The 16876-nt window shown below is 42.0% G+C and overlaps 1 protein-coding gene across 1 annotated transcript; it reads right to left on the bottom strand.

Annotated features, from left to right (window-relative positions):
- Nucleotides 1–2673: 2673 nt before the first annotated feature.
- tmed6 (transmembrane p24 trafficking protein 6) lies at nt 2674–15324 on the bottom strand. Its single transcript, XM_041997221.1, has 4 exons — nt 15063–15324; nt 12306–12432; nt 9914–10089; nt 2674–3052 (listed from the first exon to the last, which is right to left on the bottom strand). Exons 1-4 carry the CDS (start codon nt 15270–15272, stop codon nt 2819–2821), a joined length of 747 nt encoding a protein of 248 aa, XP_041853155.1. The 5' UTR covers nt 15273–15324; the 3' UTR covers nt 2674–2818.
- Between the last annotated feature and the right edge of the window lie 1552 nt (nt 15325–16876).

Raw genomic sequence — 16876 nt, 5'->3', positions numbered from 1 at the left:
GGCCAAGGACAGGATGAACCTGTTAATGTTGTATCCTGTGTTATCCAGATGTGAGAGAAACTGCAAAAGATGAATGAGTTATCCCTGAAATGCATGGCAGAGGCACAGGAGTCACAAAAAGCTTGGTATGCTCGTACAGCCAGAGACAGGAGCTCCAATCCAGGCCACAAGGTACTGTTAATGCAACCTGTAACAGATAGCAAGCGGCTGGAAAAATGGCAGGGTCCCTTTGAAGTGCAAAGGAAGTTAGGCCCTACTACTTACCACATTACCACTCCAGGGCTTCAGCGATCCAGTAGAGTGCTCCATGTCAACCAGCTTAAGGAGTGGATCCCATGCACTGAGAAAAGGGCAGAAGTGCTGCTCATCCGCGAGGTGGGGGGAGGAAGAAGAGGTGGATCATTATCTACCATCGCTGTCTGCTGCTGACCTGGATTTGAGCCAACTTACCAAAAAACAACAGTCTGAGGTAAAATCTTTGATTAATTCAGACATATTTCAAGAATATCCTGGCCGCACAGATCTGGTGGAACATGATATTGTGTTAAAGGCTGAGGCACCAGTAAAACGTATGAGTTACAGGATATCAGAGTGCCTCCTTGGGGCACTGAAGAAAGAAGTGGATCTTATTTTGTCCCTTGGAATCATTCAACTTTCAAAAAGTGAGTGGTGTAACCCAGTTGTCTTGGTTCCAAAGAAAGATGGGACCATAAGATTCTGCACTGACTTCAGGTACCTTAACTCTGTTTCAAAGTTTGATTCATACCCAACACCACGAATGAATGAACTTACTGAGCGCTTGAGAAAAGCTAAACATCTCACCACCATTGACAACTTTCCGTACACCATGGGGCCTGTTTGAATTTACAGTTTTGCCATTTGGTTTGCATGAGGCCCCGCCCACCTTCCAGAGACTGATGGACCAGGTCCTGGATGGTCTTGCTGCTTATGCCTGTGCATATCTTAATGACATTGTCATTTATAGTGACTGCTGGGAGACGCACATCGAACATCTGAGGGAGGTCCTGGGCCGCTTGGAGTCTTCTGGCCTTACAGTCAATCCAGCAAAATGTGTCCTGGCCCGAGCAGAGCTTTGGCGGTGGGGTCATTAAAACGCAAGTTGACAAGGTCAAAGTGATTGAATCCTGTCTTCTTCCACAGACTAAAAAGCAGTTACGATCTTCCCTGGGAATGGCTGGCTTCTACCACCGCTTCATTCCAAACTTCTTGGTAAGAGCTGATGTTAGGTGGACTGCAGAGACAGTGACAGCATTCTAGGACATCAAGCAATTGCTAAGTAAGGATCCAGTTCTGAACAGTCCAGATTTTGATATGGATTCTATCCTGCAAACTGATGCCTCTGAGAGGGGTATGGCAGCTGTGCTTCTGCAGGGATCACCAGGGGATCTGTATCCTGTTGCTTACATCAGTCGTAAGCTGTTTCCCAGAGAAGAGCATTATGCCACAGTGGAGAAGGAAGTTCTGGCTATCAAGTGAGGTCTGGACTCCTTCAAATGTTACCTGCTAGGGAGGGAGTTCACCTTGCAGACTGACCAGAAATCGTTGCAGTGGCTCGACAGGATGAAAGACACTAATGGAAGGATTACTCGATGGTACCTCGCCATGAGTTTGTGGTTCAGCACATCCCTGGCAAGAACAACCCAACTGCTGACTACATCTCCCGCTGGTCCAGCTGAGGTTTTGAAGAGGGGGTGTGTGCGATGGCCGCACCTACAGCCATACATTTAAAGGCGGTAACCCCATCCAGCTCCACATTTGTTGTGTTAGTTTATTGTTTAACACTCTTTCTTTGTTTACACATTTGGTTTAAACTTGGTTAAAATGCTTTAGTTCTTTTTGTTAGCTCACACATTAGAGCACGATTGTATTCAACTTTGTTTAACCTTTTGCTTATTTGTTTAACATGTATTTGTGTCTCTTTTACTGGTGCTGGGGGAGCCATGTGAACGCTTGGGGGCAGAAGTGAGCACAACTGGTAGAAGCCAAGGAGCAGGAAGTGCCATGGGCCTGTACCCAGACAGCTCCTTCCAGACGGGAGATCGTTTGCTCCATATTCTTTATATATTTAGATTTGTTTTGACTTTGAGTATTTTTTATTTCTTGTTTCATTTTTGGTAGAGGTGGTTCTTTTGTTTGAGTAGTAAGTAAACTAACTGTTAGGTTCTGTTTCTTTGTTTAGTTTGTTAGTATTTGTTAACCCCCTCATGTGTTTAGACTGGTCTGATCAGCCAGTATTTAAGTTCCCGTTTCCTGTTTGTTAAGTTAGTTTGGTTCTTTGTTACGTGTTAACAGTTAGTTTGAAGTTACTCTGAGTTACTGTTATACCTTTTGTGTGTTAGTGTTTTTATTCTTGTCATTTTGTAAGTGCACTATTTGTTTGGGATATATTGTCCGGAGTTTACTTGCTGTCTTGTTCTATGACAATGACAATTACAATAAAGATTTTCAAAGTTAAAGTTTGAAGTTCTCCTTGGTCTTTATTAGCTTCTAATTTCAGCTGTTCTTCACAACACTTGCAGATTAGCTGTATAGCACCACTCTGCAAATGATCAGGACTGATGAGAAAGACTGGAAAAAGAAAAAAAAGAAAAAAAAAAAAGTAAATTTTGACTGTTTCAGTGTTGTGAAAGAACCATAAAGATCTAATTAGATGATTGGAAACATTTATTTGATCCTGTGTAAAGAAATACAATAAACCACAAAAACCATCAGAAAGATTAAAAGTAACCAAAGCCTTTCTAGTTTATGGTTTCTTAAACATTCTTTGAGGCTTTCCTGTAGATTTTGGTTTTGACTGTCAGCATCGTGGCCTCTCGTCCTCGGTGCTGGTCTTGTTCACAAAGAGGCTTTTGAGGAAGAGGAGCTGCAGGTACCCACAGGTGACGATGAGCAGGCTGAGGGCTGTCGACCACCACGTGATATATTGCGAGTTAGACAGCAGCAAGAAGAAGTCGGCGCTCTTCTTCATGCGGCCAAAGCTGTAGTAGCGGAACATATGGAACACATAGTTTTCCACTTTGTGCATTGAACCCTGGAAAAAAGAAGAAAAACCCATAAAATCTTCCTGCAAACCCAATGAGTTATTTAATCATCAAAGTAAGAACAGCTCCTGATAATTTTGGGCTGTAATAGCTTCCTGGTTCAGGTACAGATACTGGTCTATGGAACTGTAAGTTTAGTTTCAGTTTCATTACTGCATAGATACATCACAACCAGTGAAAGCAGGTGGTTGAAACACAGTCATAAAACATAAAATTATTACCTTAAAGAACAATTAGGATCTGAAATTCTGAAAAACAAAGACTTAAATGCTCTATATAGAATATTGAGTTTTGGTAATTACTATGTGGGCAAGGTGAGGAGGGGGAGGAGGAGGGAGGAGGAGGGAGATGGAGGAGGGACACCCCCCCCTCCCCCCCCCCTCCCCCTACAGCCCCCGAACCCCCTTCAGCCCCCCTTCAAACCCCTACACCCTCCCTGCACCCAGGCCATACCCTGGGTCCCGGGGCAGCAGCCAGACACCAGGGCATGCACCAACCCACCCTCTGGAAACACGCCCGGGAAAGCCAGATTCGTCAGCACCGACGACCTCTCCAACCCCACGAAAGGGGGCCACCTCCGAGCAGGGTGCGAACCACAGGGGAGCTGGGGGAGCTATAGCTCCCCTTAATGAAACATGAGCTCCCCTAGAAACAGGATTTATGAAATGTTGGGGGAGCTATATAATACTGACAATAAAATGTATGCTGATTGCTCACAAATTCACTGTGGCCTAAAGTATGACTATGGATGCTGTAATTATTGTGACCACTGAAGCGTGGCGGCGCTCCAAGTTAAACTTCCTGTAGATCTACGTTAAATACAAAATAAAAGTAAATGCGTAAAAGGTAAGGTAAGACCTGCTTTAACTATTTACAATATGGGAAACTATCATTGCTCATTATATTGTGTATGGCAAGCATCGCTGTGTACGTGTGTGATATGTGGGGAATATTAACTATGTAAGTTGATCTTCGCAAAAAGAGTGGTAAAATTTTTTTTGCAAGGGACATTTGCCCCTGTTATGTATTATTGTTGCATAAGAGTTGTTAACCATTATGTATTGGTACGCTTATGTTCTGTGGGGCAAGCTGTAATATCAGCTGGCATCATGTTCTTACTTGCCGAAAAAAGATAGGAAATGCAAAAAAGCGGCTCCCCTAAGCCCACGGTATGGTTCGCACTCTGCCTCCGAGCACCAGAGCTTCAGACCCAGACCCCCCAGCCTGCCCAAGAACAGCCTGGCCACCCATTCCAGAGCTGACGCCCACCAACCCAGGTCCCATGAGTGGCCACGTCTCACCTCGGGAAACCACAAAGGACCTGCAGCCATCAGGCACCCCCTGCCAATATCTAACCCCCAAAGCAACGAGGTCACAGTCCTCCACCTACACTAAGTGATGGAGCCAATCACAGGGGACCAGAGAGAGTGAGATTCAGCTAACTGGTTCTTTGAGGAGGCAGACAATGTCTCACTACTGATGTGGTCTAGTAAGAGGTTCCTAAACTTCTGAATACACAGATTATTTTTGGTTTTCCAGTTCACAAGGAAAGTTTTCTTTGCGATGCATAATGCTGTGCGTATCATGTGTGTAGAGTAAATTGCCATATTAATGTCACCCAAGTCACCTAGAAGACACAGTGTGGGGTTTGCAGGAATATTACATTTAAGCCATGTTGACATGTCTTCACATACCTGAAGCCAGAACCCGCGGACAGGTGTGCAGGACCACAAGGCATGGTTGTCAATCTTGTTGTCTGTGCAATATTAGCACTAGCTTAGTCCTGTATAATGAGTTCTCTGCAGAATCTTGAATTATTTTAGTTGCATATTTGAATTCTTAGTCATTTTAAAGGTGTTTGAACATATTTGTGACCATTCCTTTTGTTTAAAGTTAATGGATAAGTCAGCCTCCCATTTTGAAGTTGGAAGAGAGAATGAATCGTCTAGCTTAGATAATAGTCTATATAGTTTTGATAACAGCTTTGGGGTCTTGAGGTTCAAGAATTCTGCTACCCTGATAGGTAGTTTGATTGTTTAATGGTATTTCTTTTTACATATAATTGATTTAAGCTGATGGTATTCTAAAAAAATTAGTGCCATATTGTGAGGAGAGTATATTAAATGACAAGTTTTCTTTTCCTATTGCAAATAAAACAATTAATGGATTTGGTTTAACTGGATTATATCTGGACTACAGTGAATTAGACTATCTGTAAAAGTGACTTGACACAACTTTGTTGTGAATTGGTGCTAAAAAATGAAGCTAAATTTAATCTGGGAAGTGAATTCAAATTTATTTTCTTTGTGTAAAATAAGACCTACAGATAAATATATTCTTAACAGTAAATTGGTTAAAAATGGCAGTGCTCACTACAGCTGTGGCAAACTGCTTTCCCAGCCAATACCTTGAATATAGAAGTAAGGTAATCTACAGCCAACACAAAGTCTTTCAGATAAGACAGGATGTCTAGCAGAAGGAAACAGCTGAGAATATTGACACACAGAACATCCCGGCTGACATAACGAGAACCCTTGGGTCTTCATGGATCACCATGCGGTACCACCAGGCGGCAAAGGCAACGTCGAGAGAGAAAGCAAAAGTGGAGCTGCAGGGCCGGCGTGTTACAGACTCCAGAGACAGACACACAAGCCACCGCTTTCTAGCAATTTCCTCACAAATGCACAATCCCTCGCCAACAAGATGGATGATCTGATGCTCCAGATAGTAACCAACAACATTGTTATGGACAGTTGCATCATTCTAATCACGGAATCATGGCTTCACTCATCCATTCCAGACTCTGCTATCGAGCTAGCCATGTAGCCTATGGAAAGGATAGAACAGAGGACTCCAGTAAGAGCAGAGGAGGGGGTGTGTGTATGTACATAAACATAAACAGCTAGTGTACTGACACAGTGATAATGGATCACTGCTCTGTGGAGCTGGAGTTTGTAACAGTTAAATGAAGGCCTGTGTACCTTCCAAGGGAGCTAACAGTGGTGTTTGTGACCGTTATTTACACTCCACCTGATGCAAATGCTAACGCGGCTAACGGACTACTATACAGCAGCATTAGCAAACAGTAGAACAAACACCCCGATGCAGCACACATCATAGCAGGCGATTTTAATCATGTGGATTTAAAACAAGTGCTCCCTAAGCTCCTCCAGCACATCAAATATGCCCCCAGAGGAGCTAACACACTGGACAAAGCATACTCCAACATCTAGCTGAGCTATAAAGCTAAACAGCTAGCACATCTTGGCCAGTCAGACCACATGTCCCTGCTTATGATCCCTGCATATATCCCCCTCCAGAAAACTGCTCCCAAAACCAGAAAGACAACAAAAATTGACCTGGCTTTGAGCAGCTGCAGGACTGCTTCGACAGAACTAACTGAGACATTTTCAAACCACCAGACGTGGAGGTGTTCACAGACAGTGTCTTCTACTACATCAAAAACTGCATAGATAATGTTACAGTGGACCAGACCATCCAGGTGTACCCCAACACGAAGCCCTGGATGACCTATAAGGTCCAGTAGCTGCTTAAAGACAATAACACCACCTTCAGGTCTGGTGACAGCGCGCTGTACTGTGACAGCAGAGCCAACCTGAAGAGGCATCAGAGAGGCCAAGACGGACTACAGGAGGAGGAACACCTGGAGAGTAACAACAGCAGGCAGGTGTGGCGGGGGGTCCAGCACCTCATCAAACTACAAGGCCAACATCAAAGCTGCTGAAGGAGGCGCATCACTGCCAGAGGAGCTGAACAACTTCTTTGCCCGATTCGAGGCAGACTCTCCGGAGTAATCAACACGACGCCCTGCGGTCCAGAGCAGCTTCAACATCACATTAAAAGAGTACGATGTGAGGCGCATGCTGCAGGCGGTCAACACATGGAAGGCCAACGGACCTGATGGTTTCCCTGGGTTAGAGAACCCATCAGGCTGACCAGCTGGCTGGAGTTCTTCCTAGGATCTTCAACCAGTCCCTGTCTCAGTCCATTGTCCCACCCTCCTTGAAGTCCTCCACCATTGTCCTCCTGCCTAAGAAGCAACTATCTCCAGCCTCAATGACTACTGGCCAGTAGCTCTCACTCCAGTGGTGATGAATAGTGATGGTAAGTTCGACTCTTTTCACTAACCCAGGTCTTTTACTCTCGAACAGTAAAGTGGACGAATCTTGAACGAATCATGTCGTTCATTTTTACAGCAGGTGGCGTTGTAAAAAAGTCTGCGATTCTCAAGCAGTAAATACTGAAGGCAACAAAACTACTGGTAATGCCACAAGCAATTCAAACCATGTGAAAACGTAGGGAAGCAAATAAACACCACAATAAAGTGATTTGTGTCCTACATCCTCCCTGCCATTGTTTAACAGCACAACAGTGACTCGGTAGCTATCACGTGACAAATGAACAAGAGACCGAGCCGAGAGCGAACGTACTGCTGAGCTTGATACAGCTTGAGCTGTGAACGAACGAAGGAAGACCCGTTCAGAGACCGAGTTGCCTGTCACGTGACAGAGAGAAGAATTAGAGAGACCAATCCGAGAGCGAACGTACTGCTCGCCAAACAGCCTGAATGATGAACGAGAACGAGACCGAGAACGAGACCGTGCAGCCCGAGCTGTCTGTCACAAATGCCTGAGCAGCCTGGCTGTCACGTGACAAAAGAACGAGGACCTGAGGACGGACCTGAGTGAGTCCTGAACGAATCATTTCTGTTTCCTGTCCTGACCTACTGACTGAGTTTATGCAGCTGCCTGCCATGTGGCGAGAGGAGGTACCGCATGAAAATGAACGAATCGCTCACTGAGAGGACCCGTTACTCCCGAGTCATATAAAGGATTAGTTCATACTGAACGAATCGTTCGTGACCGACACATCACTAGGGATGAAGGGCTTTGAGAAGTATGGTATGGGGGTCACATCACCTTACAACTCTTCAAAACCAGTTTGCCTATGGGGCAAACAGATCTATGGAGGACACTGTAGCCACAGCGCTCCATGCGCCACTGGACCACCTGGAGCAGCGGGGGAACTACACACAGATGTTCTTTGTGGATTACAGCTCCGCGTTCAACACCATCCTCCCTCAAAAACTGGTGGGTAAACTGGGGAACCTGGGACTTCCACATTTCACCTGCATGTGGATCAACAGTTTCCTGCTGGACTGCAGTCAGAGTGCTGGAGTGGGAGACCATACATCTGCGGCCATCAGCACCGGCTCCCCTCAGGGCTGCATGCTGAGCCCTCTGCTCTATACCCTCTACACATTTGACTGTACTTCTACACACCACAGTAACACTATTGTCAAGTTCGCTGACGACACCACAGTTGTGGGGCTCATCTTTGGGGAGGATGAGTCCGCATACAGGGCTGAGGTGGAGCAGCTGACTGGGTGATGCAACCTGCTTATGTAGTAGTACAAGTTCCTCAGGTTGGCCCCTCCTCCCTACTCTGATTGAATGATTTCACCTGGCTTGGTAGCTGATTATAAAAAGGGTAGAGCCAGGACCGCAAACCCTTTTTACAATTGCAGCATTTACAGGGTTACTGTGGCTTCAGCAAGGTGTGTATTTTAAGTTTCTTTCTCATGGGTTTCTTTGTTTTGCTTTTAAGTAAATGTGTGTCCTTGGTTTTTAGCTCATTCCCTGGGAAGGTGACTAAGAGGGGACTGGAACCCAAAGCTGAATTGGTAATGGAAGGTTTCTTCCCACTGTATTACTTAGTCAACCTGATGTCTAATTTTAACTTTTTGTATTGTCTTGCAGGGCAGCCTGCTACTGTTTTTGTTTTGTTTGTTTTTATAGATATATTTCATTGTATTTTGTTTGATCCTGTTCGGGCTTCCCTCCTCCCTCCATAGTTTAGAAGTGACTGGTGCTGCCTCTGGAGTTTGTTTAGTAACTAATTTTTTTTATTATTAATTGTGAGCCACTGTTGGGGATCTGGCCCTTTGTTTGTTTGTGGTTATTGGTTGTTTTATCACTTGGGGTTTGTGTGTGTGTGCTTGCGTGTAGGGGAGCATTTGGTGATTTTCCTTTTTGGTTTTTAAGTTAAGGTAGGCCCGCTCCCCACCAGTAGGTTTGTTTTTGTTAGACTTTTCCTAATCTGATATATTTTTCTTCCAGAGTATCCAGAGGCGGTACAAGGGCTAGTGAATGCAGTTCAGTATTGAAATGGATCTGTTGGAATAAAACACTTGTATTTGATGCTACCCCTCTGCTCATGTTTGTTTGCACTATCTCGTGTCACATTCATTAACACATCAGAGACCAAGGAGCTAATCATAGACTTTAAGAGAAAAAACAGACATTCCACCACTGTTCATCAGCAGGGACTGTGTGGAGAGGGTGGAGGACTTCACCTGGACTGTGAACATCTCTGAGCTACTGAAGAAGGCCCAGCAGAGACTGCACTTCCTGAGGTTAACGAGTACTTGAAATTCCAACTCATCTTTTTGCCTTAGTAAGCTTCATCATGTTTTATGTCCCTTATATAGCTCTAAACACCTGTGCCTTAACTAAAATGAGGGGGCATTGCAATAGCTATATTATATACTGTTATATATTAAATCTGTTCTGTATTATATATGTTGTGTGTTAAATATTTTATATTATACACTTTACATTCTTGCAGCTATTACTTATTTTATCTCATTTACTTTGTTGTAGCTACCTTGTAGTTTGTCTTATTTATGTTGTTGTGATTATTCTATTTTATTCTGTTTATTATTCTGTTTTGCATTGACTGGAGGACTTCAAGTTCTATTCTATTCTATTTTAACAGCTGTTATTTTTACTAATTAAATAACTATAGCATCAGTAGAATCTTGGATGTACCTCTATGATGTTCAGTGTGTTGTTTAAATCTTTATGGATTTCCTCCTTCTTCTTTTTCTCCTCCTCCTTCCTCTTGGATGGGTCTTGGTAAGTGTCATAGTAGACGCCAAAGCTGAGGAAGACCTGCATGGTGCTGAAGCGGTTGTGAAAGTTGCTGAAACACATCTGATAGAAACCTGGAAGGTCGGATACAGAACATATAGTACCGATCAGAAAATCTGTCACCACTACCTCCCCCAAGGTTTGTTTGTTTGTTTGTTCTATCTCCCATTCCATGTGTTGTACTGAATTAATGATAATAAATAATAAATAATAATAATAATAATAATAATAATAATAATAATAATAATAATAATAATAATAATAATAATAATAATAAATAAACTGGATTTATATTGACCTATATTGCAGGATCTTATAGGATTTTATATACAGGTTGAAAAAAGGAAAAATAAAAATTAAAATAACTATTAAAAGTAAAACATTTTAAGATACTGTATGTAAAACTAAAATATGTCTAACAGAGGGAGTCAAAGCTTTTGTTAAAAAGAAATGTCTTAAGACCTTTTTAAAAAAAAAAAAAAAAAAAAAAAAAAAAAAAAAAAAAAAAAAAGGTGGATGTGGTGGCCTCAGGGTGTCAAGTGTGGGGCAGCAACACAAAAGCCAAAACATATTGGTGTGTGAGAGGAATCCTCATATTCAATCCTGGAAGCCAGGAGAGTGAGTGGTGGAAAGGGGTAATGTGGCTATGTTTGTGCACTCTCATCAGGACCCTAGCTGCAGAGTTTGGAGCCTCTGCAGGCTCTTGCTAGGGATCCCAATGAGGACAAAAAAACATTCAGATTAATTGTTTTTCCACTCTTTTCCCCACGTACAGAGGCTACAGCTCCATGAGCCGGCCCACTTGTTCCTTATTCCTTAAAATTGAGATAAATTTAATTACATGATGTCACTATTATGAAAAAAAAAAAAAACCTAAAAACTCAGAAGTTATTTTCCAATAAATACAGTTTTGGGAACTCTGGAATTTCTTTTATTCATCAGGCTTAAAGGTACTCAAATTTAGTAAAACCACTGATTTTGATATTTAAATTAAATCCCCATATGTATTATATGAAAAATATAAAGGATCCCATGGGGAGTACATTGAAAATGTTTTAATCATTAAAACAGTCACAACATGTGATCAAACTAGCATTTAAAGTTGTAAACTATTTAAATAATTACATATTTGGTATATGTGATTGGACAAAAATATCAATCTGTAATGTTTTTATAGCTGTTTTGGGGACTTTATAGCCCTTTAATGACTTGAAAATAGTAAATTTCTCCTGTTGACCTTTCAGTAAAACTGAACTTAGAATATCAAAGTTATTCACGAGAAACACTTTCTTACAAAAATCCTGGGGAAACAACCAGAATGGAGGTCAAAAACTGAGGGAAAATGGCCTGAAAGGAGAAAAAGTCCATTATGACCTGCAACGGTTAAACCATGGTTGGTACAGAGGGGCTCAAAGTGGGCCAAACAAGAAACCCCTCACACCATTACAGCAGCAGCCAACAGTGTTGTTACAAGGCCGGATGGAGCCATGCTTTTGTTGCACCCTTGAAGCAGACAAGACTCCGTCTTGGTTTTGGCAACTTTATTCGCCCCGCGCTGCATATATTTTTTCAAAAAAATATGGATTTTCTTGAGGCAGCCAGGACATGCAAAAGGTCACCACGTTACACACACCGCGCCCACTGCACCACACACGTTGTGTATCCACACCCCACTGCACGCAGGCTGATGACGTACTATAACTCACAAGTGTTACATGTCCCTGCAACACACATACAACAGAAAATACCCACAGAACGGATGACTTCAAAAATCACCTGAATAATAAAAAAAGAAAAGAACATTGCCTAAACACTTCACCTGGACAATATCCAAATTAGAACATCTTATAACTCAATATTTCCAGGCTGTAACACCTTCATGTTGCTTCCATGTGGAGTAGAAATGGAGACTCATCACACCAGGCAACGTTGCTTTATCTTCTATTGTTTAGTTTTGGTCCAGACAACTGCTGCTCACCGTTTATTTTTTTTTCAGACCATTCTCTGTAAACCTTAGAGATGGCTGTATGCAGGTGATCAGGTAGTGCTGATTCAGTGAGTGTAGAGTAAATGTCAGCTTAATTTCAGCTACAATAAGAAAATCTCTTAATATTGAAACAAAGCTAAATTTTACAACAGTTCAAACATCCTCGTCAGCCTCGTCAATACTGTTAAAATACCTGGGTTGGTTGTATGCAGTTCTAAAGTTTAGCAGTGTTCAGCAGTACAAAGCATATATATCTTAGGCTCATGGATAAGTGAAAGAACTATTAAGGAAATAGACAGATACCTGTTTCCTTGGCATCAAAGTTGATCTGACCCTTTGCATCATCAACAGAGGATACTAACAGACCACTGGGCGTGTTGACAGTGACTGACAGGTGTCTGTCATGGCCGACTCCAGTCACCCACTGCACCTACAAACAGAGATCACACTCCTTTATAAACCAAAGCAGGTTTTGGTTTAGATGACTGGAAGTTGTTCTGATCCAGAGAATGTGACGATATCTCCACACATCACTGATCAGATTCACACAAAATCCATAAAATATTGGCAAAAGGTGTAAATTCTTCCCAAAAGCTATACATTCAGTTAAGTGAGATAAGTTGTGTTAAAAAGCATGAGACTCACTCGCTCACTGGCCCTCATTCATCACATGAACGTATGACAGAAATCTGGCCTACGACCATTTCAAAGCAAGGTTTGGCATTTATTCATGTGAACGTAAGCGCAGGATAGGATGAAATCTTACGACAGGTCTGATATCGTGTACACAAAGTTGTGTCAGTGGATTTGCGGTGCAGCACAGCAGACCTTGGAAACAATAAACAAACCTCCAACTCAACAGTGCGCACATATGCGCGCGTGCCACCGTGGAGCGCTGCTTCACGTCGCTGAAGCGCAGGTGGATGTGTCTCGGACCAGTGGGGGTATGCTGCTGTCCTCTCCAGAGAATGTCTGCAACATAACTCTGTCCTGTGCAGTCTTGCTAATGGAGCCTTTTGAGGCCCCGGTTCAGCTAGAGGAGTGGATGCCAAGGAAGCTGTGCCCACAGCCGCCACTGGGGCTAAATGGAGGAGACAGGAGCTGATCCATCTTCAGTTGGTCAACAGTTAGTCTGTGCATTATTGTATAACTTCTTTATTTTATCAGTAGGCTAATGTTTCCCATGCTGTGCAGTTCTTTACAGGGGGAAATGCTCTACGATATAAAAAGTGGCTTCATATAACAGACTTTGAACACAATAACGCTTAGCTAATGCAAGTAAACACAGACCTCGTTTAGTGGTTTGAAAAAGTTTTATTCCGTTTTTTAATGTTTTTATTGATCTCTTAGCGTTTTGTTTATATTTTCAAATGCGCAAAGTAAAGAACTGAGACTTCAGTTACCAGGCATGGGCTACTATCCAAATTAAAAACGATTAAAACGGACATATATATGCTGCTTATTGAGAACTTTATTCATCCCTCAGCCCAAGTAGGTTGAACACACTGTTAATTGCGTGATCCTCTTTTTTCTTTTCCACTTCTCAAGTGAGGCTTTCCATCTCCACCTCTGAAAACTTTCTTTCTTTGACAGAAAGTTTCCTCTCCATGGCTTGACTTCACTGGGTGAGGCTTCTGGACCATGAATAAGCTGGCGCATTTATCAGGCCCGATCATTCCTGGCTGGGATTGGTCAGCTTCATAAATGACACGTGGATCCAATCATAACATCATTCCTCTGATCAGATGTGCTCCAATTTCCACACTTTTTTTTTTTTTTTGATAAACGAGGGTCACTAAGTGTACCTAAAAAGCAGAAATTTAACCCTCTATTGCATGTACTGGGATGCCAGTACGGAAAAAAACATGTTTGGAGTGTTTTTACAGCTTAACGTAAAGTAAATAAACATAATCCAAAGAAATTTCATTATTTCTAAAACACAGTTTTGGGGTTTTATTGCTTGTAGCAACATTGTGCCACAATAGTGCAAAAATTAAAAAGAGATTTTTAATGTATTAATTTCAGAACCACCTAAAAATATTCAACAGCGTCTAGAAGTTACAATATCTATGATTTTAAAAGTCTTATAAAACAAAATCTCTTGAAGGGTTTTATGTCTGAGTGATTGTGGAACAAGCCATTAAAATGAACGCCAACGAAAATCTCTGCATTATTTGACAAACTTTACACATTTAAAAACTAAACTTGATAACAAAGATCACAACTATTTACTAAACTGGAAACTGGAGTCAGATTCCAGAGTTTCATCTTCACTGCATTTTAATGTTCCTGTCAGTTTTCTGGATCTTTCCTGACATGCGTTGCTATCATTTTAGTTGTTGCTGCTCAATACTTATGGAGCTCCATGAAGCCGTTTTTTCAACCATTTTCTACCCTCTTCTTTCTAGAAACAGATATGTGGCTGAAAATAGTCTGTAAATGGAGGAAAATGTGCTGGAAAGAATCATTGTAATGTTTGACTATGTCCCACAGAATGCGACATTATTGTACCAACATCACATTTCTCTTTGTTAAATGATAAAGACCAGAACAAAATTATGAAAAATGAAGCTTTTGAACACCAAATATACCTAAACACACAATTCCAACATTTCATGCAACCATGTTGATTAAAGGCAACATAAGCCACTTTCTATTAGGATAACTGTGGTATCTAAACGGGTCGCAGTTGGAGTCTATCCCAGCATTTTAACAGGTGAGAGGCAGGTACACCCTGGACAGGTCACCAGTCCATCGCACCCAGACACGCAGGTGAAAGTCATGTGACAAAATATAGCCTATTTCCTGTAGTCTTCCCTGTCTTGCATCATTCATAAGGGATGAATTTAAGAAATCTGCCAGGTCAAAACTTGGTGCTTTGCCTGATGGTGCAGAAGAGAGTACATATATTACATTTCATGAGAGAATATTCAACTTATTTATATTTGGATAGATTTATTTGACCTTATTTACATCTTCTCAGTTTAGCCAAATTCCACACATACACTCAACAGAACAACAAACTGAAAAGAGGTCAAACCTATTCTGTGTTTTTCTTACCATGAAGTTTAGGTAAAATCTCTCTCCATGGTGAGCAAAGTGCCAGATGCACTCTGTCCCAGCTGCAGGAAGCACCACAGAAAAGTCGTACTGATCAGCTCCCCAGAGCAGCTCTTGGTCTGTAATGTTGGCATGAGGGCTTGTCTGAGGCCCACAGTAAACGGGGCCAAAAAACAAAAAGACAAGGTAAAAGCAGAGTTTCCTACACATGTCTGAAAATGGAGAACCACCCTGTCCAAATGAATGGTGCCAAGAGAGAGAGGGGTAACAGGGATAAACCATTAATGAGTAACTTCATCCATGGGAAAACTGGGCTGTCTGTACAGATGGAGTCCATACTGATAGAGGGAAATAACGCTCCACCCTGCGGTAGGATTTTAAAAATGACTGCTCCACAATTCATCATGAAGGCCCAGAGGATGTATTGTTTTGAGCAAGATGAGTCTCATTAGTTCATCAACTGACCAGAAAAGAAAAACACAGAGCAGTCTTAGATTAAAATTTACTGACAGATTACATGAATTACAGTTAACATCTTGTTACAGAAAAGCATTGTGCAGATTGTTCTGAGCAATGTAATTATATATATATATATATATATATATATATATATATATATATATATATATATATATATATATATACATATACATATATATATATATATATACATATATATATGAAAACTAAATAAATTTTGGTTTACAAACAGTAAATCAGGGGTCTGCAACCTGCATCTCCAGAGATGCAAGTTGAATGAAAAAGAAATACATCAATATATAAATTGTCCCCTCGCCCTCCATGGGCGGTCTCTCATCCATCCAAGCTCGGGTCCTCTACCAGAGGCCTGGGAGCTTGAGGGTTCTGCAGTATCTTTGCTGTTCCTAGGACTGCTCTCTTCTGGACCGAGATGTCTGAGGTTTGTCCTGGAATCTGCTGTAGCCACTCTTCCAGTTTGGGGGTTCCTGCCCCAAGTGCTCCGATGATCGCTGGCACCACTGTTGCCTTCATTTTCCAGGCCTTCTCAAGTTCTACTTCCAGGCCTTGGTATTTCTCCAGTTTCTCATGTTCCTTTTTCCTGATGTTACAATCGCTTGGTATTGTGATGTCAACCACAACAGCTTTCCTCTGCTGTTTGTCCATCACCACAATGTCCGGCTGGTTTGCCATTACCATTTTGTCGGTCTGGATCTGGAAGTCCAACAGGATCTTAGCTCGGTTATTCTCTACCACCTTCGGAGGTGTTTCCCACCTTGACCTCGGGTCTTCCAGTCTGCACTCCACACAGATGTTCCTGTACACTATACCAGCCGCTTGGTAATGACACTCCTTGTAAGCTTTCCCTGCCAGCATCTTACACCCTGCAGTTATGTGCTGGATTGTCTCAGGGAGCTCTTTGCACAGTCTACACCTGGGGTCTTGTCTTCTAATACATAAATATATGGATGGATGGACGGACGGACGGACGGACGGGCAGATAGATAGATAGATAAATAGATAGATAGATAGATAGATAGTTCTGCAGGTGCAGAGGGACACCATATTAACAGTGTGTATATCACTTCTATGGGCCAAAAATGGCTACAGATGTTGAAAAGAAAGTTAAAATCTGTGAGAGATGTGTCCGCAGGAAAGCTCCCCCTGAAAAAGCAGCTCCATTTGTGAGTATCCAAACTTCCAGACCAATGGAGTTTGTCTGCATGGACTTCCTCTCACTTGAGCCCGACAGTAAGCACTCTACAGACATTTTAGTGATTACTGATTCACACAGTATTTTTTTTATTTTTTTATTATTCCTTTATTTAACCAGGATA

Source organism: Melanotaenia boesemani, chromosome 10 (assembly GCF_017639745.1).
Source record: "Melanotaenia boesemani isolate fMelBoe1 chromosome 10, fMelBoe1.pri, whole genome shotgun sequence".
In the NCBI taxonomy this organism is placed as follows: Eukaryota; Metazoa; Chordata; class Actinopteri; order Atheriniformes; family Melanotaeniidae; genus Melanotaenia; species Melanotaenia boesemani.
Note: the sequence above shows the minus strand (reverse complement) of the source record. Positions and strands in the feature narration are given on the sequence as shown.